At 52.4% G+C, this 23,455-nt stretch overlaps 1 protein-coding gene across 11 annotated transcripts in view; it reads right to left on the bottom strand.

Annotated features, from left to right (window-relative positions):
* The window catches only part of SNX19 (sorting nexin 19), a 129,590-nt gene extending 114,847 nt beyond the window's left edge, over positions 1 to 14,743 (bottom strand). For 9 of the 11 annotated variants that reach the window (XR_010073673.1, XR_010073674.1, XR_010073676.1 and 6 more), the window contains exons 1-8: positions 12,297 to 14,743; positions 11,736 to 11,874; positions 10,884 to 10,984; positions 10,602 to 10,721; positions 10,177 to 10,307; positions 9,089 to 9,185; positions 8,614 to 8,800; positions 6,197 to 6,326 (exon numbers count right to left, since the gene is read on the bottom strand). Coding sequence is in view for 3 of the 11 variants with exons in the window: in XM_063355482.1 (XP_063211552.1) it covers positions 6,197 to 6,326; positions 8,614 to 8,800; positions 9,089 to 9,185; positions 10,177 to 10,307; positions 10,602 to 10,721; positions 10,884 to 10,984; positions 11,736 to 11,874; positions 12,297 to 13,832 (2,441 nt within the window). In the remaining 8 variants the exon portion in view is untranslated. Of the gene's footprint in view, positions 1 to 5,381; positions 5,561 to 6,196; positions 6,327 to 8,613; positions 8,801 to 9,088; positions 9,186 to 10,176; positions 10,308 to 10,601; positions 10,722 to 10,883; positions 10,985 to 11,735; positions 11,875 to 12,296 lie in introns of all 11 variants that reach the window. The other 2 variants (XR_010073679.1, XR_010073680.1) reach the window with 2 other exon arrangements.
* Between the last annotated feature and the right edge of the window lie 8,712 nt (positions 14,744 to 23,455).

Genomic DNA, 23,455 nt, shown 5'->3' with positions numbered 1-23,455 from the left:
TTTTTAGGCTGGGTTACACGCTTGCACCACCGCAGGAGACACAGGACCTTTGCTGCCACGTACCTGAGCTTCCCAGCACAGCCCCTCGATGCGCAGTTGCAAAGGTCCTTTAACTAAACGTGCCCCAAATCGATTCCCCCAGGCGAGAAGCCAGAACAGTGAATGGCTTTAGTTGCTCCAGCTGCACTGACACTGCAGCATTGGCAGCTCATTTCTGCCAGCAAAACTCAGCAGCGCTGCCCAAGCCCAGAGTGGTAAGGTACCTGCCAGCTACGAAGCCAAAGGAAAAGTAGGAGCAGCCACACTGGGAACAGCTTTAGCATAAACCTTCCCAGCTTCTCCTGGCACCCGAAGAGCACGAGCCAACCCTCGGCTTTCATGTCTTTTTCAGAGATAATGCAGGGAGGCAACGGGGAGCCTCCGCACACAACGCTTGCCCACGTCCCACCCCAAGATAACCCCTACGCTGGGTGACACACACACAGCCCAGCTTTGTGCTGACCCCAGGTGCAACCCCGGCACCGAGGTGAGGTCTGGCTCACCACGTCGGCTGGCGGACACGGCCCCTGCGAGGCTCCAGACGGCCAGGGCTGGGCAGAATTGCTTACCCATGGGCAGCGCGTTCCCAGCACGCCCGGGGCCGCAGGTGCTTGGCTGCCCAAGCAGGCAGGTTTACTCAGGGACATTGAAGAGGGTCAGGCAACACTACATGCCGGTGGCACTTTCAAGTCAAGAGGACCAAGGAGGCTGCCAAGGGTCTTTGTTTTTGCCAGTCCCGTTGGCACGGAGATCAAGGAAGAAAGAGAAAAACCAGGGGAGAAAAAAAACACCCAGCAAGCAGCTCCCTGAAGCTATGAGCTCCTTGACTCACACCAGCAGTTGCACAAGTGCCCACGACACCTGGCCTGACATGGACAGGCTCCGGCACAGAGCCACAAAGCCAAGAGGACAGCAAGAAGGCAAGGCCAGCCTGGGGTTGCACGCAGGAGTAACCCCCAGCTGCAGCCCACCCAAACCCATCTTGTGCGATGGTCAGGCACTGTACCACATCCCTGCCGGAGCAGGGGTGGGAGACGTGCCACAAGAGCAAGCTGCTGCACCCTTTGGGCCAGCACAGATGTCTGGGACCCCAGGCTTGGCTGCAAGGACCCTTTGCTGCCCCGTTAAATTGACAACCCAGGACCTTTGCCAATCACAGGCCATGGATATCGGTCTGAGAAGTTCTCACTGGTGGCGCTGGACGCTGTGTAAGCCCCTGGCAGGAGGGCTAATGAAACCAGCCACACTGCGGAATTGTTACCCCTCAGCACACAGAATGAGGCAGGGATGAGGGGTACACAAAACCTGATGGCTCAGAGAGCCAGCAAAGGACAGTGGAGGTCACAGCAATGTGACAGTCACCCTGGAGACCAGAGGCCCCATTGCTGATGGTAGTTTTTACCTCAGCAGGGAGGAACCTCCGTAGCAGCCAGGTCTGAAACAGCTTCAGGGGCCAGGGAGAGACATCCTGCTCCCCCAGCCTTGCATGTCCCACCAAAGGAGCACTGAATGTGCAGGAAAATGCTGAAAAGCACAAATTCTGGAAGAACACACAGCCCCGCAGGCTCTAGCTGCCTGCACAGGCTGCAGCATTGTTACTGCTGACAGGCTGAAGAACATCATGCCTCTGTGGCCTTACCCAGCTCTTGACCCCCAGCAACACTTGGAAAGATCTAACACCTCAAATCAAAGACAACCCCTTGCTGCTACAGCCTTCCTAGGACCACTCCGCCCCATTTTAGTGTACATATTCAAATCCTGTCCTGTGCACGGCCCAAGTGACCCTTCTCTCCTCTGCTCCCACCCCAGGGCTCAGTGTCCCTCACCGCAGCACCCAAAAGCCAGGCTCTCTGCAAGACTACAGCCCAAGACTCAGCTCAGGGTTGGATCTGAGCTCAGATGGACTTTCCTTTCCCATGCTAGTTCAGCAGTACCTGAAACCTTGGAAGAACCAGCTCAAGAGAGAAAACCCTACAAGGAAAATAAGCCAAAGCTAGTCGGACCCCTGGGTCTCCTCACAAAGGGAGCCAGAGGTGGAAGAACTTACAAAAAACTGCTCTCATAAAAGCCTGACAGGCATCTGTAATCAGCCTCAAAGCATCTCTGGCTCTCCATCCTTTTGGGGAGAAACATCCTTTCCCTAAATCCACCTGCTTTGCTGAGGAATCACGGAACACAGGACAAAGCCTAGAGGAGCACCAGAGTGACCCAAAGCGAACAGCAAGCCAAGCCCTGCTGAGCTCCCGGGTAAGGCAGGGATGCTTTGCATTTATTTTAACTCGTGCTCGGTGGAACATGACACCATCAAAGCTGCCTGCGTAGGTCCACACACTCCCTTATATACACACAGGCGCTTCCGAGCCCCGGCACGGACTCTGCGCCCCAGCCCCGCTCAGGTTACAGGGCGCAGACAGCTGGGGTGTGCCGAGACACCTTCCCTCCGCTCCGTGGTTGGCACTGCCGCAGCTTTCTCTTGTGAGGCACAGGAAGGAGTTAAGAAAAAAAAATACAGACCTGGGTCTGCATCTAAAACCCTCCCAGGTCTGTCCCTGGGATCCTGGCACTCTGCTGCAGCTGCCCTCCAGAAGGGGAAGCAGATGTGGCCCTGGGAGAACCTCAGCAGCAGCGGAAGGGCATGTCGAGCTGGTACCCAGCTCCAGGCCTGCCCCAAGCTCATCGTGGCACCGACCAAGTGGCCATCGTGCCATCATGGACAAACCGATGGCAGGGCGTGGGGTCACAGCCACAGCGCTATTTGCATGCTTGCCATGTATTTTTACCACCACTTTGACTCACAGGGCTCTAAAAAGCACATAGATTCTCCAAATGTCTTTTAGCTCTTCTACCAAACCCCCCCCCCCGGGAGCCCAGAATAGCCTCATCTGCTCCCCTTTGCAAACAGGTCCCTGTTGCAGCGTCCCCAGGGAAGAGAGGAGATCCGCGCTTCCAGCCTGTGGGAGGGAAGCGAGATCCGGGCAGAGGAGGGGTGCAGAGCTGGAGCCGGGCAGCAGGTTTGTTTACAGGCACGGACCCAGTGTGCCGGGAGGCTGCTGGAAGCAACGCTCGACCCCGGGGTCGTCCCCGCTCCCAGCAAGCCTCCCGGCCCCTCCGCCTCTCCTTTCGGCTCCAAAAAAGGATCACTCCCTCTTACATAATGGGACGAGGGCCGCATGGATGCGGTCTTGCACACACGGCCTCCCCTTTTACTTAACAATACCTTTTTCGGTCACATAGCCTCCCTCTCCCTGGTTGCCATTAAACTGACAGTCAGGGGAGACAGATAGTGCCTGGCTCCAGCTATTTCAGCTACAGAGAGAGGAAAGAGGAGTGTGGTGGGATGCTCCATGCAGAGAACGGCAAACAGAGCAGGGTAAGGAGGTCCCATAATCAGCAACAGTGCAGTCACAGCAATCGCTCCATGTCACCCCAGGGGATTCTGTGGGCACCAAGGGAGAAGGTCACAAAGGAGAGGGGGATTGGCTCTCTGGAGAAGCTGGACCTTGTTCCTGGTGTTTTTCCTGTTTGATCCTTCTGCTCTAGCATGAGGCAAACTCAGTGCAGAGCGGTAGCAATGCCCATAAAGGCAGTTTCAAGAAGGCTGCAGGAGCAGCACGCTCCTCACCAAATACAGGCTGGCAGAGGAGTACGTATCCACGGCAACCTCCTTCCTAACACCCAAAACACCACTAGGACATCTCCTTTCCACCACCTAACCCAGCCAGGAACAGGAACAGAGAAGGACCTCGTGTCATGGAGGGATGATTCCTACTCATACTTTGTGACCAGCAACAGTTAGAGACAGGATGGGTGCCCACCTGCTGCCCCTTGTTTGTCCACCTGTTCTCAGAGGCAGGAGCAATGATCCCCCGAATAGCACATGCTCCCAGAACAGCTTCTGGTATTTTCTCCACCTGTAAATGGTACCCAGAGGCAGTGCCAGCCAGAATGGCAGTGCCAGGGCTGTGTCAGGTCTGGCTGAGCAGTGATCAAGTTGTAAATACTTAAATGGAAGACAAACGCCACCAAGTCCCTGGATAGGTAGCCGGCAGCAGAGCTAGAGACTTCTTGATCTGCTCAGTACAACAGTGGCCACCTGGGCCAGCTTTAAGTACAAGTCTCAGCCACCCTTCTGCATGGCTTAGGGATAGCGTGCAACGGCAAGCCAGCATGAAGCCCCCCCATTCCCAATTCTCTTCCACTATGGAGGCAACTACATCTTGAATGTCCACCTCAGGCATTGTCTGAACTCTCCTCTCTTGCCAGATCACAGATTTCAGGACAGGCGGACACTGACTGCTCTCAGGGCGGTTCCTGCTCCCACTGCAGCATCCTGCTGAGCCCCAGGCCTCCACATGGGCTTCCAGCATCACTAAAAACCTGCTACCCTTGATTCAAGGTATAAGAACCTCCACCCTAACGCTCCGCCCTTTCAGGAGACCAAAGTGCTGTCCCAGGCTTGACCTTCTGGGTTGGGGTGGGGACTACAGCAGCAGAAACAGGGGAGGAAAATGTTTCCTGCAGCAATCCATGAGCAACACCATCCTCCTGGCAACAGTTCACACTGGGCAACTCCTTCCCTTGTCCCCTTCACACCAGACCCGCCGACCCCTGACTGTCCCAGAACAAGAGTGTGGATTTCAGCACGGACACGTACAGAACGAGGGACGCAGGGTTAGCTCCGAAGGTTGTATTTGCACCCTGTCCTGATCACGACACCAAGGAGTCACAGGAATTCCCAACAGCACCTCCAGCCAAAGGTTTGCCCTCAGCACACCTTGGTTCACCCAGACTCATTGAAGCGGAGCAGCTACAAACATGTTCACCCTCATGTTGCTCCCCTAGCACTACTTGTGGAGCTCCTCCACCTTCCAGAGCAAGGCATGTGCTGTGTGTATGACAGCTTCTCTAGTGGAAAATACCAATGCCACGTGTCGGTGCTGCAGGCTCCCCGGGTGACCGGGACACTGCTTATTAGGAGGTGATGACGTGCCTATACAAGCTCTCATACCTCTGTGCTTACACACAAGGATTGAGTTCCAGCTCATTCCCCAAGAGACCAGAACCCATTTTGGAGAAATGGGAGCAACACCCACCTCCTCCCACCCAAGGAAACAGACTCCAGAGTGATGGCCAGCAGCCCCTGACCTCAAAGCGCTTCAGCAACCTCTGCTGAGGGCAGCTTAAATTACCAGTTGGGTTATAATGTGCTGCCCTGCACATTCTGACACTGGCTTTGAATGCCTGCAGCAGAAGAAAGGGCACAGGAGTGGGAAAAGCGGTGCTCCGAGGCTCCCCCTAGCCAAAGTCATAGGATCATAGAGATGCTTTGTGTTGGAAGGTACCTTAAAGATCATCTCGTTCCAACCCCGCTGCCATGGGCAGGGACACCTCCCACTAGACCAGGTTGCTCAAAGTCCCTCCAACCTGGCCTTGAACACTTCAAGGGACGAGGCAAGTCCTTCCAGGACGGCTTGCTTTTTACTCCAAAGGACCATATCCTCATCTAGTGACAGTCACTGACCTATACAAGAAAACAGACATGCTTTCTGTTTGTGTTTCTTGGTCTAGTGCCTTACCACACAGAGGCACTGGCCTCAGAAAAGCTTGGCGAGTACATACCAGCTGGAAAGGAAGTCTTTCCCTAATACATCTGTAGGTCACCGCTGAAGGCACAGGCAGGCCCACCGCAAATCAGCGAGGGGTGCAGCAGTGAGAGCAAAGGCCCTGGGAAGTCGCGCTTCGAGCTATTACTTGACAAGTGGCTGTTCCCTGTGCCTGTTTATTCTCCTTTTGCAGAAAGAACAAGCTGAGCCCCTGGGCAGCGAGAGACCAGTTTCTCCCCGGAGAGCCAAGGAGCTGGGCACTCTCATCTGTTCGTGAGGCAGGACGCCACCCATTCCCAGGGCTGGATCCTTCCTTTCGCCTGTTGTTAAAGGGCAGAATGCTGCCAGCTAGAGTTACATTGCTGCTCACAGGAAAACAGCTGCTAGTGCAAATCTCAGATGTTTACATACATGCGACATCTTCTTTACACAAACTTGTTGTTTGATGCAACAGAAAGCATTTATCTGCAACCAGGTAAGAGCTCCATTTTCGACTGTAACTCCAAAGGCAATGCCACCTCCCAGAGCTGTGAGGTTGGTCGCTGAGACCTTACCTTTGAATGAGGGTCCCAAAGAGCAGGTGGAAGACCTTCTGGATGTTCTCTGTGCACAGCCAGCTCCAGTGATCCATCAGCAGCAGACGAAGCACGTCCAGGGCCAGGTCAGCCAAAGCTGTCTCAGAGTCTGGCAGGAGGAAGAGAAAGGTCAGATGAAGAAGCCAACTCGGTGCCTAAGCAAACCTGGTGGAAAGCATCACGTGAAACTCACTCAAACAGCTTGCCTGAGGCTCTTCTCCCCAGCCTAGCACCTTGTGCCACGTGCAGATGACCCGCTATGGCAGAGTCAGCCTGGGGAGCCTGCCCTCCCATGCTGCTGCCCCGATCACTCTCTCATTTCCACTTTCATCCAAGCAGCCCCAACATCCCTACCAAGGGGCGCACCAGACCAGAACGTGGCTGCTCCGAGCGCTCAGTTCCTTCTCAGTTAAACCAAGTGATTATCAAACCCCAGTCCACACATGGGGATGGCAGTGTGCCCAAAACAAGTGAGAAAGGCGGCAGTGACTGTAACCAGGAGAAAGGTACATTGCTGTGGACCATTTTCCTAGACATCACCGACACTTTCCCCTCTTCCAAGGTGCGGTTTTCCAGATGCAAGGCTCTGGTCGGCGTCTGCAGGCTGCCATCGTGTGGCAGGTCCAAGTCCCAGCAGGAAGATGGATGAACCACATCTGGATAAACCAGACACATCGCTTAAAACAAAAATCCTCACTCATGTCCACATATCCCTGGTGACACAGACCTGGGACAGAAAAACCTCTCTCTGATCCTCTGGAGGATGTCAAAGCCTACAGCATAAACACGTTCTACTTGCTGGAGAATTCCTTGTATTCTGCTCGCCTCCAAACACCATCATAGGTGTTACACAGAACAAGCTTCTTAATATACCACAAACCTGCCTGAGACAACCACTCCTAGGCCAGCGCAACAACCTGAGGCTACTGCGTTGGCTCTGTTGGCAGAGAGCGCCCCTGTACAGCAGCTTCCCCTACTCTGACCTTCCCCAGTGCCTGGTCTTTCAACCGCTCTCTGCCTACAGAGAGCCAACGAGAGTGTTCACCCACAATTTACTGCTGGAGATGAAGAGGAGAGGGATTCTGGACTTCAGCACGTCTCCTTCCCTCCTCTTCATCTCCCTGCTGCATACAAGCTGGATTAATTAACTCCAGGCCATTTCACTTGGAAAAGACAGGGCATGACTGCATTTGGCGCCTCTTGCTCTGGGCCATGCACAAGTTACTCCTCACTTGCTTTGCCCTTTGAGACTTGACTTCCCTTTGCAAAAAGCCGGAGCAGGCTGTTTAGCTTCACCACAACCCCATACAAGCAGCATCATCGGCAAGCTCTGCTAGTTCCTTAGCATCCAAGTCCCCTTCCTCAGAGAGCTGCTGGCCAACCTCTTCCGAGAAGTCACCCAGTGAGCAGATACAGACACCGATTGCCTTTATAGTCAGCCACTCCCCAGACATTCATTCCCCTTAGCCTGCCAGACCAGCCTGCCCTGTCTCAGCTCTGAAGCATCACAGACCGGCAGGCATTTGACATCATTTACGTAAAGTTTCTTTAGGGGTTCAGCTAACTTGGCCTGCCTGTATCTCTTGTGCTCTATGCTGAGCACTGGCCTCCGATTCCTGTCCTGCTCCCCAGCAGCCCCAAAACAACTGCGGGCGCATGTTCAAAGATTACAGGCAAAGCTGGTAGCACGGGCTCGGTTTCAGAATACCAGATCCATCCTGTCACAAGCACATGCTTTCACTCAGAGCTTGCCAAACTTGAACCACTGGAGTGAAATCTTTGGAAAGTTCCAGCTGATACTGCTCAACTATTCCAAGAAAAAGATTAGAGAACATATTTTTGCTCACATTCGGGATAATCATGTAACCGCTCTGAGAGGCCGTAGCACCCCTGCGCTTCAGAGGAGGGATCTATGGTCAGAAAGAGAACATCATTCCTTGAACTGGCATCACACATTTGCTACTCCCACCAAATCTATCCAGACTTCACTGAATCTCAGAAGATCCTTTTATAGTGCATGGACATATAAAGGCTAACTTGAGACTACCACAAAACTGTAATTTGGCCACTTTTAGGTTTACGAGCTTGATCTTATAACATGGGCAGTTTAGGCAGCGTGTGCTTAAGAAACTTATTTCTGCAGTAACTACTGAGCACACCAGGGTGAAGCTCTACAGTGACACAATTGAGCTAAGACCCAATTTGCTTCCAATAGCAATAAAGACCAGAGCAATCACCTAACAGAACTGGAAAAACTCAGTCTGCCTTCCCTTTCATCAACAGGCAGGAGACCACGTCCTCATACTGAAGACCTTGCAAGCTAAGCCTGCAGATGTTGGAGCTGTTGCAGTACCAAGGGAGATACGGTGAAGCACTAACAGAGGGGCTGAGCTCACCAGAGTCTGCATCCAGATGTGCCCCCTGCTCCGACGTGCCCAGCCTGTCCATATCCTCCTGCACAGAGCTTTCCTTAGCTTCTCTGCCTCCCTCGCCTTCGGGAGCTTTGCTGGGGACTGCCTCCAACAGCTTCTCCTGCTTCTGGATGAAGGACTCCATAGCAGCCAGTGACAGGGTGCCAGAGACCTACAAAAGCACCAGCGTGTTAGTACCACAGCGGTGAGCTGCGCACAGCCCAAGTTGAACAGATATATGAGATGTCCACTACCCACACAGCCTCCCACCACCCAGTTTGCACCTTGCTGTACCCCACAGCACAAGCAGGGCTGCTTATCGCCTTTCTGCAGAGACATGGCACGCAGGAACAAGGCTGCAGCAGCCACAGTCCCTGTGCACCTGGAGTACTCTAAGCCAGCACCCAAACAAGGCAGTGATTAGGATCATGAAAGGACTTCAAGAGGGATCTGAACTTACAGCAGTGCCCTCCCTGACGGAGTACACAATCCTGTCGTGCGCTTCGCTCACACTCAGCACTGGAGCAATTTTACTGGACGAGAACCTCAGCCTGGACCTGAAGAGAAAAGATATGGCACAGTCAGGTTTTTCTCTGCGAGCTGCGAGTGATGAGTTTCCCAGTCTCAGCCATGAACCTGGACCAGCCTCAACCAAGAATCAGGACCAGATACCTTTGTCCAGCATCACGTCCAAGCTAAGTAGTCTTATTACACCTGAAGTGGTTCAAAAAAGCATCTCCCTCCAGGAAAACTGAAAGGTGGCAGTAAAACCATGCAACAAAGTCATTAAAGTGCTTGTCCTCAACTATACATGGGCCTAGCCAAGGCTTTCCAACATCCACCACATATACACATCTTCTTTGGCAGGTATGTCACATATACGCTTACATGCAGATGCAGGGATTTCTGTTCAGTGAAGCGGGAGCAGCGTATACAGGAAAGCGTTGAGAAAAGCCTCTGAGATGAAACATACTCAGCAGGATTGTGAAATCCAATTATAAACACGCACACACAGAAAGAAGGGTATGAAAGGGCGTTTGGGATTGTGGGACAAATTGTAAAATAGCCTGTTTATCATTAAGGAATGTCCTTTTCAGCCAAGATGCTTCAAAACTTGTACTTTTTTGGTTTGCCTTTTTGTCCAAAGCAGCTTTTCTAGCAAAACATCGCTTTTCCACAAAAAAAAAAAAGCGCCATACTCGTGCAGAAACTTTTATTCTGTAAGCGAAGACTCACTGATGACCACAATGGGTCTCATCACTGCCAGCAACACCAAGTAAACACTTGGTGAGCAACATACGTGCAATGACCTTAAATACTACTCCTAAATAAATATGCAAACGTTTGCTGGGCAAGGTGACAAGTGTTCAAGACCTGGGAGATAGCGTAAACCTTCAGGCAGACAAATCGTAGCTGTATTTTGCAGTGACTCACCACATATATGGACCATGCACGTGTTTAAGGTTAAAAAGAAATCCTCCAGGAGGATGGGGTCAGCTTAAGTCCATGTTCTGCATAAAGCACAGGGGAAGCAGAAGGAGCCCTTACTTGTTGGCCTTCTTCCCATCTGTCTGAGATTTCCCATCCACTTCAGACTCACTAAGATCCTCCGTGGGGCTCTGGGGCTCCGACCTGGGGAATGCCGTCTTCAAGGTGTCCACAATGGCATTGACAACAATCTGCAAAAGCCAGCAGTGCCATCAATTATTGACTATATTCCTACTCCTTGCATAGGAATTAAGAGTTTTCAGACTTGTGCTCTATTTTCTATTAAAAATTCGCAGGTTCTTTGAGATGCACTCTGACCCTCCCTAGCTTTACGACTTTCTGAGCAAACTAAGCTCATCTACACAGATAGCATTTAAGTTTTTTGGCTACTACTGCAGCAGCCATACACATAGACACTGAAGCCCAAAAGGCACATCTAGATGCAGCTGTAAGTGGTTCAGATAACCAGTTTCCCCCTTGTCTACCTTGTCTATCCTGGAGACAACAAAGGGCTTCTTGACGAACGCGATCCTGGCATCGGTGTTCAGAGCGAGGAACTCCTGCACCTCCTCACTGTTTGCAATCTCAGGGACTGCGCACAATTGCTGCATGGAAAGATGCAACGTTAGGTCTTCTTTGAGTCAACTTCGCAGCTTGATCACGTAAAGTGCAGGTGGAAGAGAACCAATACGTTCCATTGTCTGTCAGTATAGAGCTGCTCTAAGCACTGCTTTTAGCTCACAGGGGCACACAAGCAAATACCTCACCTTCAAGAAAGATTCCAGCAGACTTTTTCTGGCTTCCACTTTATCGCTGTCCATGTTTCCAAATGGGAGATCCGGGAACAGTTTCTTTGGGCCTTTGATATCTACAAAGGAAACAAACCCATTAGCAAGCTCGAGAAAACTGGAACAACTGTTTTTAAAATCTTAATGCTCTCGTGGTTTAGACCACCACTACACACTGTCCAGCATCAGCCCAAGATAATGCGCCCCTCAAACCATGGTGGTCGAATCAGATCTTAAACCCACACAGAACTTGCATCCTGCTGATATTGTATCATCTTTAAAGTGTGTCTTTAAAGTTAAAAGTAATAAGAACACCAGTTTAGCACAAGGACTCTACATCACTCAAAGAGCCTAAAAATACCCAACAAAGCAGCTTTCCAGTCAAACCCACAGACCTGTCAAAAGCAAAGACTCATGTAGGAATGTGCTACATTCAATGAAGTTTTGTAACTAAGGAGCATTAAAAGAAACAATGTTTTCTTTTTAGAAAAAGCTTACATTCAATGCCTATCACTCTACTTTCTTATATGCAAACATGACCCTTGCAGACACCAGTGCTTCTATTCATTGCTGAGGTGTGAAACTACAAAAGCAAGTGTTGCGATCTGAATGGCAACAAGGATGTTTTGAAACACTGGAATTTGCTGCAAAAAGAAATAAATTTCTCCTCTAGCCAGCTTTGCACAGAACATGGACATGGGCATCACAAACAGCCCAGCATCCAGAGCTGCACAGGCTCCCTGTGAGGGACAGGATACCCTCAGAGCAGAGGAGCACAGACTGGGGTGAGAAGGAGAAGGATTTTCTTAGGAGTTTAATGCAGGCACTGACTTTTCAGGAACTTGCGGAGCTCCGGTTTCTCCTCCAGTCTGGTCTGGAGGTTGAGGAACTCCCGGTAACGGCGGTTCACAGTGTGGTAAGCCATTTGCTGAAGGCTACCCGCGCTCTCACCCTCCAGGGCTGTCTCATACTGAGGAAGAAGGCAACAATCAATAATCCTTACAGACTCCAAAACAATCCCGATGTGCCGTGATCCCTGTTGGTCCCACAGTCCCCAGACCCCACAGTGGTCCCATCCAGCAATTCCTCACACTGACCCTTCCCGAGGAACAGGGGCTGTACAGCACGCAAATCCCCCACAATGAAGGGAATGGTGAAAACAAGATACAAAAGACTCAACACCCCAACGCGACCCTTAGCCATGAGCAGGAACCCCTATCCTGTACCCTAATGGCCACTGGAAAAGCCCCTGTGCCCGATATTCCCCCGCTGCCAGACTAAATTGGTTGTCGAGCCACACACAGCACAAATTGTCATCTCCAAACACCAGCCCATGCTCCCTTGCCAGGGCAAGGATCCTGGAAAAGGGGTGACCCCCGGGGCAGCCTTTACCTTGACGGTGTACAGGGTGTAGGGGTGGAAGCCAGTCCCGCTGTGCTCTCGGGCAGTGATGGTCCCAGTTATCCGCAGGTTCTGGATGACAACTGGCCCGTCGGGGCTGCTGAGTGGCTCAAAGCTGAAGGTGCTGATGGAAGCCGTTGGGGAAGACGAGAGCAGGGGCAGAGTCTGGCCTGGATCTAGGGGGCTTTGCGGTGGGCCCTCTGCTGCTCCCAGATCTTTCCCCAAGCTGGAAGGCCTCTGTGAAGAAGGCTTTTTGGGAACAGCTGGGCTTTCCTCCTCCTTCTCAACTGCTGGGTCGATCTGAATGTCAGGGCAGGAGTTCAGAGTAAGAGCAGAGGTGGGAAGCAGGCCAGCATCCGAGCTGGTGGCGACACCCTCCTCCAGGTCCCCTACACCATCCTCCGAAGTGGACGGTCCCTCTAGCACAGTGGAGGTGTCCTGGAGGGGTTCATCAAGGCACTCCCCCACAGGTGATGGTACCAGCAGGTCCGTGTCCTGGCCCACATCATGCATGGGGGACTCCAGCTCCAAACCCTCACAGGGGAAGAGGGAGCCCAGGGCTCGTGGGCAGAGGAAAGGCTCCTCTGTGTGGCACAGCCCGCTCGCTGAGTCCTCTCCCTCCTCACCAGCAGGCCCTGCCTCTCGCCTGGGCACCTCCATGGCCCTCGGGGAAGGAGGCAGCCCAGCAGGGGCAGCATCTGTCTGCACCACAAAGGGCAAGAAGTCAGGCACTGGGGGTGCAGGGTGGGGCTCTTCAGCCCGGGGCTTCTTGGAGAACGCCCCGATGAGCAGCAGATTGATCCAGTCAGGATCGGCTATCTTCTTGATGGCTGGCAGCAGCACGTTACAGGCAACCAGCTCCACCACCACAAAGCGTCCTGTTCGTGTCTCCAGGTGGGGCCAGGGCACCAGTGCCCGCAGCAGCGTCTCCACAGCAGCCCGGGTATAGCCCACCTCAGCTGCTGGGCTGCGGAGGGCAGGATGCGGCCCTGCCAACCGACTGTACTCCTCCCACAGGGTCCGGCTGCCGCCAGGGTCACCTCTCACGGCCTCACGGGCCTGCAGGTAGCTCTGCAAGTGATGGCCGGAAAGGAGGAGGAGGCGACGAGCCAGGGCTTGGCGGTCCACTCGCCCCATCCGCCGCCTCAGCTCAGTGGCCAGGCCTGTCATAGCCTTCTCCACCTCGGCTTCGAAGGCTGGCTCGCTGCTGACAGTGCGGTACCAGGAAGCGACGAAATCCCGCACCACTTTGTGGACAGTGCTGGAGATCTCCCTCTCCAGCCGCTCCTCAGCCACCGGGCAGCTAGGCAGGGGCCGCAGGGAGCTGACAAAGCGCTCCAGCCGCAGACGCCGGCCAGGAGGGCTAAAGGCACGGGGGCCCAGCCAGCCACCCAGTGCCACCAGCACACCACAGAGCAGCCCCAGTGCCCGCAGGTCAAGCAGCAACTGCAGGGCCAGCAGCCAGCCTAGCGTGGCCACCAGCACCACCAACGCTTGATGGCCCTTTGATGGCCCCTGGCCTGGCATGGTGGGGCTGGACAGGGAGAACCACCCTGGGGCTCTGCTGGCTGCTGCCTCAACGGCTGCCACAAGACCACGGGGTTTGTCAAGGCTCAACCAGCCAGGCTCTAGAGCAGGCACTGGGGATTGTCAGGGCACAACCAGCCAGCATCATTACCAGGCACTGGGGCCCAACCCACCAAGCTCCTCAGTATGCACAAGGGCTCACCAGAGCCAGCTGACCAGGAGCCTTTACCAGGCACCAGGGCCTGACCAACCAGGCTCCTCACAGGGCCTAGAGCTCGTCAGAGCCCAACCAGCAAGGCCATTTACCTGGCACTTGGGCAAAACCAACGAAGCTCCTCACTGAGCACCGGGGCTCAGCAAGGCACAACTGACCAGGGGCCTTCACCAGGCCCTAGGGCTCAAGCAACCAGGCCCTTCACCGCACACAGGAACTCACCAGGACCCAACAAACAGGGCTCCTTTACCAGGCACCAGCACTTGTCCAGGCCCCTCATCTAACACTGGGGCTCCCCGGGACCAACAAACTAGGGGCCTTCACCAGACACCAGGCTCCAACTGATCAGGCCCCTCACTGGGCACTAGGGCTCACCAGCGCCCAACCGACCGGGGGCCCTCACCGGGCACCAGGTGGGCTCCTCAGTGGGTCTGAAGGCCACCACAGCCCAGCCGACCGGGGCCTTCACCGAGCGCTCGGGCCCCGCCAACCGGGCCCCGAGACTCTCCAGGGCCCAACCGACCAGGGGACCTTTACCAGGGCCTAACCAACCGTCCGCCCCACCAGAACCGCCCTTCAGTCACTCCTCCGCCGCGGGACAACAGGCCGTACCCAGCCGGCGCCGACACAGCGAAACGCAAAGGGCCAGACTCACCGCCGCGGGGTTGATAACAGCCAGCACCGGACGCCACTTCCGCCCCCACTTCCGGTACCGCTCCGGGCCGAGGAGAGCGGCGTCGCGGCCTCCCCCCCCCCCCCCCCCCCGCCTCCCCACAGCGCCCCCTTCCGGCCGGGAGGGCTGGCGGCAAAATTTTGCTGCCCCACGTGGAAAAAAGTTTTCCCCTTCCACCCCCCCCACCCCCCTTTTTTTTTTTCTTTTTTTGGCTTTTATTGGAAAAATCGTGCAGTCTCGTGCTGGGTTTGGCTCGCAGGTGGTGAGAGCAGCAAGAGTTTATAGCAATGCACCATTTTTTTAAACTGCTGCTATTATTTTTTGCATGCTTTAAAAAAAAAAAAGCTTGCTATGCACGCATTAAAAAGAGAAAAATAGGTTTTTCCGCTGCTTTAAAACGATAAAGAGCCTAACGGGGGGGTGCAAGCAAGCTGCATTCGAGGTGCTGAGCGCCCTGGAAAACACCTGAGCTGCGTTAGCCTCATCAAGCACAGCAAAAGAAAAAAAAAAAAAGAAAAAGCAAGGGAAAAAAAGGGCATGGGGTCAAATAAGAATGGGGATGGGTGACCCCAGGCCGTAGGCAGTAATTAACTGGTGATGATGCTCACCTGTGGTGGGGTGTGGGCACAAAACGGGCTGGGGGAGCAGCAGCTCCTTGTTGTCCCTCTGTAAGTGAGGAGGGTCCTGCTCGCAGCTTCGGGGTCGTGCTTGGAGGAGTTTGGACTGAAACGTTTCACGGCTGTAAAAAATACACTTGGACTTTTATATTTTGCAACTGAGGAGGTGCAGACCCCTTGGGGATCCCATCTGTCTACAAGGGGTTCCTCTGAAACACTCACGGAGCCGCTTATGGAAGCGTCTTATGGAGTATCTTGTGGAGCATCTCCAAGAAGAGGAGACGCAGGATGGCGCAAGGGACGAGGCCTCGCTGCAAAAAGGTGAGAAAAACTTTAAAAACTTTCTGGAAGCTGTGTTCGGAGAAGGGTCCCTGCTTTGCCATCCCTGGCCCGGGTGCATCCCGGTTTACGGCGCTGCGGGAAGGTGCTGCAGGGCTGGTTTGTCCCACGGGACGAGGTTTGCGTTGCGGAAGATGGAAGCGCTGTCTGGGACCGCAAACCTCCCTGGCTGTAATTCGCAAAACCAGTCAAGGGTTTGTTTTGGTTTTTCCCATTTCTCCTTTGCGTGTGGTTGCAGCTTTTGTGTGTGTAAGGGTAAAAAAAAAAAAAAAAAGCAATAATAAGCAGGAGGAAGGGGCGCTCCTGTGCGTGGGAGCCGGGGCTGGGGGGGATTTGGGTGCTGCGGGTGGCCGAGGTGGGGACCACGGGGCGAAATTCCTCCTTTGGGCTGGAGAGCTTTGTCATATCGTAAAAATTACCCAAAATACGTCGGTTTTGAGAACGTTTCATAGCTGTGTGGGTACTACAGGAAGGCAGAGCAGCAAGAAAAAAAAGTGTTTAATCAAAATCTGTCGGGTTAAAAGAAGTGTCCTTTTTGGAAAAGGCTTTTAAAGGGTCTTTTTGTAGCCTGGATCCGCCGGGAAGCAGAGGCCTGATGGCAGTCCGTATGTTGCCTTGGTGTATCCCTGTGTGTCCAGGGGTAAATTCGGGTGCCGGAGCCGCTTCCATGCGGGATTGTGCTGTTCCCCTCATTCCTTGGATGCTTTTATCCCCTCTTCCATGTGGTATGGTGTAAATGCTCCTGTTAGCCAAGCACCAAGTGTTAGATGAGTATAAATAGATGATGAAGCAGGGCTGATTTTTTTTTTTCTTTTTTGCGCAACATATGAGTTTTGCAAACCGTTGCATGCTCTAAAATACACGTGTGCAAGGGAGACCTTGAGTTTTTGGGCTTAACAAAGCTTCTTCAGCCTGACTTCTTCTGCCCCAGCGTTGAACCTCCAAGAGGTTTACAACCTTCTCCTCCTCCGTGGGAGCACCCCACGCTCGCCACGTTGCTGTTAAAACCTTGTGCCTCAGTTTCCCCCCTCGCCTTGGTTTCCCCCTTGTCTCCAGCCCCTCCCTATCTGCTCTGGTTCCCCTTCCCTTTTCCAGAGAGGTTTTTTGGGGGGAGAGGAGTTTCTGCAAGCTGTTGCGTGGGCTGAGCAGCCTTGCCCTTGTATTAGGGTACCGCAACCGGAGGACGCCGAGCCGCCGGAGCGATGCCAATTTTAATTGTGGTGCCAGTGGTGACAAACATCCCAAACTGGGTTTTTTATTGCGGGTGGGAGCGGGTGGCGGGGTCTTTCTGCGGGTCCAAACTCTTCGGTGCCACAGAACCCCATGGCTGTTGTTCCGGAGTCGGGTTGGGGAGCAGGGCCAATTAAAAAAAACATTAGTTTATAACGGGTGTGAACCAGGAAATCTTTTTATTCATGGGTAAATGCAGACCAGAGCGTGTGGTCCGGGATCTGAGGAGGCGGGATGCTGGGTGCAAGCCAGCTCCCGCCTGCCCTCGGGGATGGGCTCGTCCCAAAGGGCTGGTGTTTGGGGTTAAACTCGCCTCCCTGGGACGCTTTGCCTTTCGCAAGCCCCCGGCTTCACTCTCATCATGAATCGTCCCGCTCGCAAGCATACAGGGCTGGGACAGGGAAGTATTTCTGGGCCACGGAAATATTTTAAGCTTCCTGGAGCACCTTCCAGGAGGAAAAATACCTGCAGTTCCCCGTTTTGACAAGAGTTCCCCACGCGGGAAGTACCTTCAGGTGCGATTCCTCTTCTTGCAATCGGCATGCGAAAAACGTGATGCCGTGGCAAGGGGCCGCCAGGGCAGGCGGCTTCGCCCCAGGGCTGCTATCCAACCTCTTTTCCCTCCCCTCCCCCCCAAAAAAAGCAGCTTGATGAGATGGATGGGGAAGGCGAGTCGTGTAAATGCCGCCCTTGGTCATTCCCCGTAGCGGAATCGGGGCCGTTGCCTGTGTTGCTGTGCTGTTTGGGGGGTGGGTGTCTTACGAGGGCAGCATCGTAAGGCTTCACCAGCCGAATCTGCCTGAATATCTGCAGGTGAATGGACTTGTTCTTTAAAGGAGGAACTTGGAGATCAAGTTCGGAAGACTTAGACCCCCGAGTCTTTTTTTCTGTGAGCTCGGAAGGGGGGGCAGTAGGAAGCTGTTGGGATGATTTTCACCACCTGAGCTCTGAGATGAGCTGCAGAGCATCCCCAGCACAGCCCCGGCAGGCTGCATATAAGGTTTTTTCAGGTGCCTACACTAAGTACTAGTGTTTTGCAAGCTATTTTGCAGAGCCTTCCCCTAGCTGCATCCCTCCTTGCCTAGGTATTAGAGCAGACTGGCTCCTTACATTTGATCTTGTGGGTGTTTTGCTTCCCGCCTCTTTGGGAAGCGGGGTTATTAATATGGAGACAGTCTGTACAGCGTCTGGAACAAAAAGACCATGGTGGGACCCTAGTTGCTGTAGAAATGTTGTAAGTCGGAAGGTCCTTTGCCTCCTGCGTGAGCCTTTAAGTGAACAAACAAGCGTGGTGTTGCTTTTCCGCGATGCTCCGCCGGCTTTGGGCTTGGCTTTGCTCTCGCTGTCTTGTGATGCTGTTTTTAAAGGGCTCTCGGGCGCTGGAAGCTGTTCCTCACATAAATATCCTGAAGCTGGGAGTCTTTCCGCTGGGGATGGTAGCTCCGATGTACCGGGTTGATTTAGCGGTGCAGCTCTCCACCTGCCAGGAGATGAAAGAGCTGTTGTCATGCCGAGGTGCTAGAGAGTTGGCCAACCCTTCCCGCTGCCACTTCTGGACTGTACAGGCTGAAGATGTCGCTCCCGCCTCCTGGCAGGAGATGAGTTTGTGGGAGTCCATCAGGGAAGGAGTCTCTCCGTAGCCAGTCCCGACCCTGGGGGGATCTTGAGGTGCGCTCAAGTTGCCTGGGTTTGAGACGACAGCCGTGTCGGAGAGCTGGGATGGAGCAGGACGAGTGGGTCCTGATGCCGTCCAGGTATAAAAGCCCCCCCTTAGAGGGTTTCTGGTGCCCCGTGGTTTGACGAGCACGGATCACCATCGCACCCGAGCTCGTCAGCGGGACGGTGGCTCGGAGACCTTGCAGATACGGGCCGCGCTTTGTCATATCCTATAGATATATCCTTATTTAAACCCTCCACCCAGGCTGTGCCCTGCCGGGAGGCAACATCCCGGCTGAATCCCGCGCTCGGGTTGATTAACATACTCCTAGCTCATAAATCTAAGAAAGTGGATTTGGGGAAGAACTTTCCTGCCTCCAGTAAAACTTGCCTTTAAATTATTTAACAAGCTGCTTAAGCAACTCAGCCATTTTTGCATGGAATTTGTCAAGGCTCCATCAGCTATACACAGTGCAATGTGACAGCCATCCTTTTATTGCGAGCCGTGTATTAATCTTGGAATAGCGCTATTTGTTTTCCTCTCTTGCTTTTATGGTGCTTAAAAGCATGTATCTTCTCCTGAAAATCAATAACTAAAGCTATGAATAATAAAAAACACTGCAGCGCACGGCTCGTAGAGATCCTATGGATGTAAGTTGCGGCAGTAATGACTCTGTTTGCCATCCATTAAGTGTGTGAACTCGGAAGAATTATGCAGATTATAATAGCTGTATCAACATAAGTATGTTTTGCTGATAGACTTTCCTGATTGGATCCACGGGATATAAGCCTGCTAATCCCCTGTGCAGAGGACCTGATTATATTAGAGTGCTTTGCAGAGCTGCAGATAGAAAGTTAAGAAACAATTAAAAAAAAAAAAAAAAGAAATGTTGGCTGGCGTGTGGGGTTTCTCAAAAGCACTCGGGTTGCTGCTGTATTTGGGGTGCTTTTCTTGACGCAAACATGCATTTTTCTCCGGGTCTTCATTGGAAGCCCGGCTCCGAGCCGCGGTGAAAAGGCGGAGGTGGATGGTTTTATGTACAATAAGTGAAATTTGCCCGGCGCTGAGCCTGAAATGGCACGGCGGCTTGGCGCTGCGGCCGCTCAGCCCTGGGGTTTGAGCGACGGTTTTTGGTGCCGGGAGGGGACCTCAATCAGTGCGCGCCTGGCGTCGCCTCGGTAATTGCTCATCTAAGCGGCCAGCTACCCTCACGCGCGCCGCCGGCGTCGGCAGCTGCTGGTTCCACAGGGATGCTACCTGCGTGCCTACGGACACGCGCTGCTCCCCTCCTCGCCCGCAGCCTCCCAGCGATGAGTTGGCTGATGCCCATCATGGACTGGCAATGGGGGGAACACAAAACAAAACAAAACCAACAAACAACCCCAACCCACCACCTTGTAATTAAAAAAAAAAAAATCAGCTTGACACAAGGCTAAACATCGTGCGGTTTTGTGCGTAGGGTTTTGCGCTTAAGATGCACTTATTAATATTATCTCGGTAATATATTGTGTCACCTCAGTAGGTGACAGGATGCTCTACAAAGTCTGTTCTGCTTTTTTTTATTTTTTTATTTTTTTATTTTTTTATTTTTTTATTTTTTTATTTTTTTATTTTTTTATTTTTTTATTTTTTTATTTTTTTATTTTTTTATTTTTTTATTTTTTTATTTTTTTATTTTTTTATTTTTTTATTTTTTTATTTTTTTATTTTTTTATTTTTTTATTTTTTTATTTTTTTATTTTTTTATTTTTTTATTTTTTTATTTTTTTATTTTTTTATTTTTTTATTTTTTTATTTTTTTATTTTTTATTTTTTATTTTTTATTTTTTTATTATTTTTTTATTTTTTTATTTTTTTTTTCACGATGCTTCAACTTTCTTAAAGTTGGGCAAACTGAGGCTGTGCCACCGGGAAGCGATATATCCTGCTCGCACGGCTTGTCTTTCCAAGCTATACTGCTTCCCTCTATAATGACCTAAACCAGCTGAAGCGTTTCCATGGTGTGTAACGCTTCCAGCTGGGTGTAACGTGCCGAAATCCCCCATCCGTGTGTCCGCTAAGTCTCCTCGGTCCCGTATTTCTTGTCCCGCTGTGGATTATGGTCACAGGCTCCTGGTGCCTGACAAACGCCTTGGCTCCCCTCTGCCTTTTCGCATCCACGTCTGGGGAGACTCTGAAACGAGCGGAAAGCAGGTCGTCGCGTGTTAGGACTCAGCAGAAAAATATCCCCCCCAGTCAGCAGAGATGCATACAAAATTTAAAAAGTGCTTATTCTTTTTTTTTTTTTTGGAGGAAAAGATGAAAGCACCTTTCCGCCAGAATATTTTCCAGCGTCGTGCTGAGCAATTGCCTGCGAGGGGAGGGGAGAGCAGCATCGCAGGGCTGAGCTGCACGAGTCCGGGACAGCGTTTGCGGCAAAATTCCTTCGGTTCTTGGGAGAAATCAGACCAGGGATGGACGGCTTCAGCCCTCCCTCGGCGTGGCTGAGGCTTGCAGCCAGCACAAGTCGTAACTGGAGTGGGATTTTTGACCTCGCATCTATCTCCTGGCCGACACTCGGCTTGAACTTTTTCCGAAAAAATGGCCAAAAAATAACGTTTAGGGCTTGACGGTGCCCCAGGTTCCGTAGGACGAACATCTATAGCTTGAATCCCATCTGGGATGTGAATGCATTTAATCTTGGTTTCCAGACTGTTGGGGGAACTGTAGTGAAGGGTGCTGCGTCTCTGTTATAACAGCAGCCGTAGGGTTGGCCTCGACTTACCCACGCAGAGAAATGGGAAGAGCAATGGTGTGGTTTGAGTTAGGGCCAGGAATTTATTATCAAGGCTGGTTATTCTGCGGCTGGGGAACCCATTCTGCTTTACGCCATCCAGCCCGGGAAGCCATTGCCTGGTGCGGCAGCCCACCCACCACCGGCTAGCATCTCATTAGCAAATAAAATTGTTATTTTCGGGATAACGCTGCGAGTTAATGTGATGCGCGCATCGCTAAAACCCCAAACGTGCCGCATGCAGAATCGGGCGAGTTGCAGTGATGAATGTCATGCAAAACTCGGAGGCACTAATTGAAGGTGGTTTCAACAGAATATTCAATTAATGCTCTCTGCGTCGCAGACAGTCTGGAAAAGGCGCTGTTTTCTCCCGAGGATCTGTGTTACTGTGCAACAAACAGATGAAAATGAACCGTTTTACGGCCTTCTAATTGAAAGTCGATGCACTGGTTTTATTAAAATTTTCATGGTGGGGGGAACTGGATGCCTCTAGGGCCCAGTAATGGGATGAATAAGCTCCCTCTTCTCTGCTGCCTCGCATCCAGCCCCGGGCAGAAGCCGCTGAAAATAAACGCCTGAGATACCCCTGGTGGCATCCGTGGCCTCGGCGTCTCTTCTTGTGCGCACGGATCCGTTTTATTCACGTCCGCCGCACCTTCGGCGCGCCCTCGAGAGGAGCCAGCATCCCTGGGAAAAACTGCTTTTATGGAACAAAGTAGGGGACTGTTGGGTGAGGAGAGAGGAAATTTTTATTTTTTTTTTCCCCTATCTCTCTTTACGGGCAGGATGCTGAGTTTCTTCTGTCTTTGAGTTTTTTGGCCTCTTTCGTGGTGCCGTTGTGCCACGCGCCGGGGAGCTGAAGCTTATGAGTAGGAGGATGGAGGAGAAGGAGCTTCTCGGCTCTGCCTTCTCATCCCTCCGGGGCAGGCTGTCCCGTAGCGTGGGGAATGAAAGAATTAAATGAACTTTTTATTTTCCTCGCCTGGCCTCCTGTTGTCGCGCAGCAAACCCCGTTTCCCAGCCCGTGTTGGCTGCCTGGGTATCTGCGGCTCTTCAGGGCACGGCTGGGCGCGATTTATTCCCTCCCTGCTTCGTTCTACCGGCTCCTCTCTTGCCCGACCTATCAATTCCTAAAGGTTATTGGCGTAAAGTTGATAATATGTGAAGCAAAATGCCCAGACCAACGTGGCTGTCGTTTGTGGGCGTTGGGAAGCGGCGAGAGGAGGATGCTCTCCATGCGACTCCCAGAAATCTGTGCGTTTGGAGGATGCGTGGAATCTGTTAGCCGGTGCCTTCCCTGGCGTTGCGGTGGGTACTAACTTACGCTCTGGCATCCAGTGATGATTTAGCTATTTTAAAGCCTTATTTACGATGAGTTCCTCTACCGGCTTTGCCGTGGTGATAGTGTTGTGATAATGGGAATTTACAGTCCCCTCCGACAAGAGACAGTAAACCAACCGGCTGGATATTTTTTTGTATTCCTACAGGCCTAATTTGTAACATAAAGCACTTAATAATTGTTATTAATGAACCTGCTGCGGTCGGTCTATAGACCCAGCTGGAAATCACATCTGCTATCAGATTTGCCGCAAACTCTTGCGAGTGGAGGGAGGCGCGAGCAGCCGGCGTGGCCGGGAGGAGGTGGCTACAGCTGGCCAAAAGAAGTGCCCGCGGGTCAAGGGGAGACGTACGGTTTTGGGGAGAATCCCGGAAATCTTCAAATCTGAATGGGCGAGGCAGGAGCATCACAATAAAGAGGCGGAGGGTCGGGGGAGGAAAACAAAACTGCCGGTTTCTTAGGGAGAAGGTGTTTGGGGAGATTAAATGCGTGTTGCTAAACAATTGCCAGGGACTTTAGTAAACATCCTTCGGGATTTTCATACCCGTTCCTCACTTGAACGGAAAGCAGCCAAGATTTTTACAGCCAGCCAGTGATTTCTGACTGGTTCCAGTTTCGCCTCTCCGGCCTGGGATGGGAAGATAACGGATGCTTCTCATTTTTTCCCCACCGGGTTGCGTGTGACCTTGAGAAAAGGTGTTTTAATCTTCGTGTGCCTCGGTCCCTGGCTGAAATAAGGCTGCGTTGTAGTCCTCTGGGCTGCGGCCAAAATGGTGTAAAG

Source organism: Chroicocephalus ridibundus, chromosome 18, assembly GCF_963924245.1.
Source record: "Chroicocephalus ridibundus chromosome 18, bChrRid1.1, whole genome shotgun sequence".
Lineage (NCBI taxonomy): Eukaryota > Metazoa > Chordata > Aves > Charadriiformes > Laridae > Chroicocephalus > Chroicocephalus ridibundus.
This window is presented reverse-complemented; position numbering and strand designations above follow the sequence as displayed.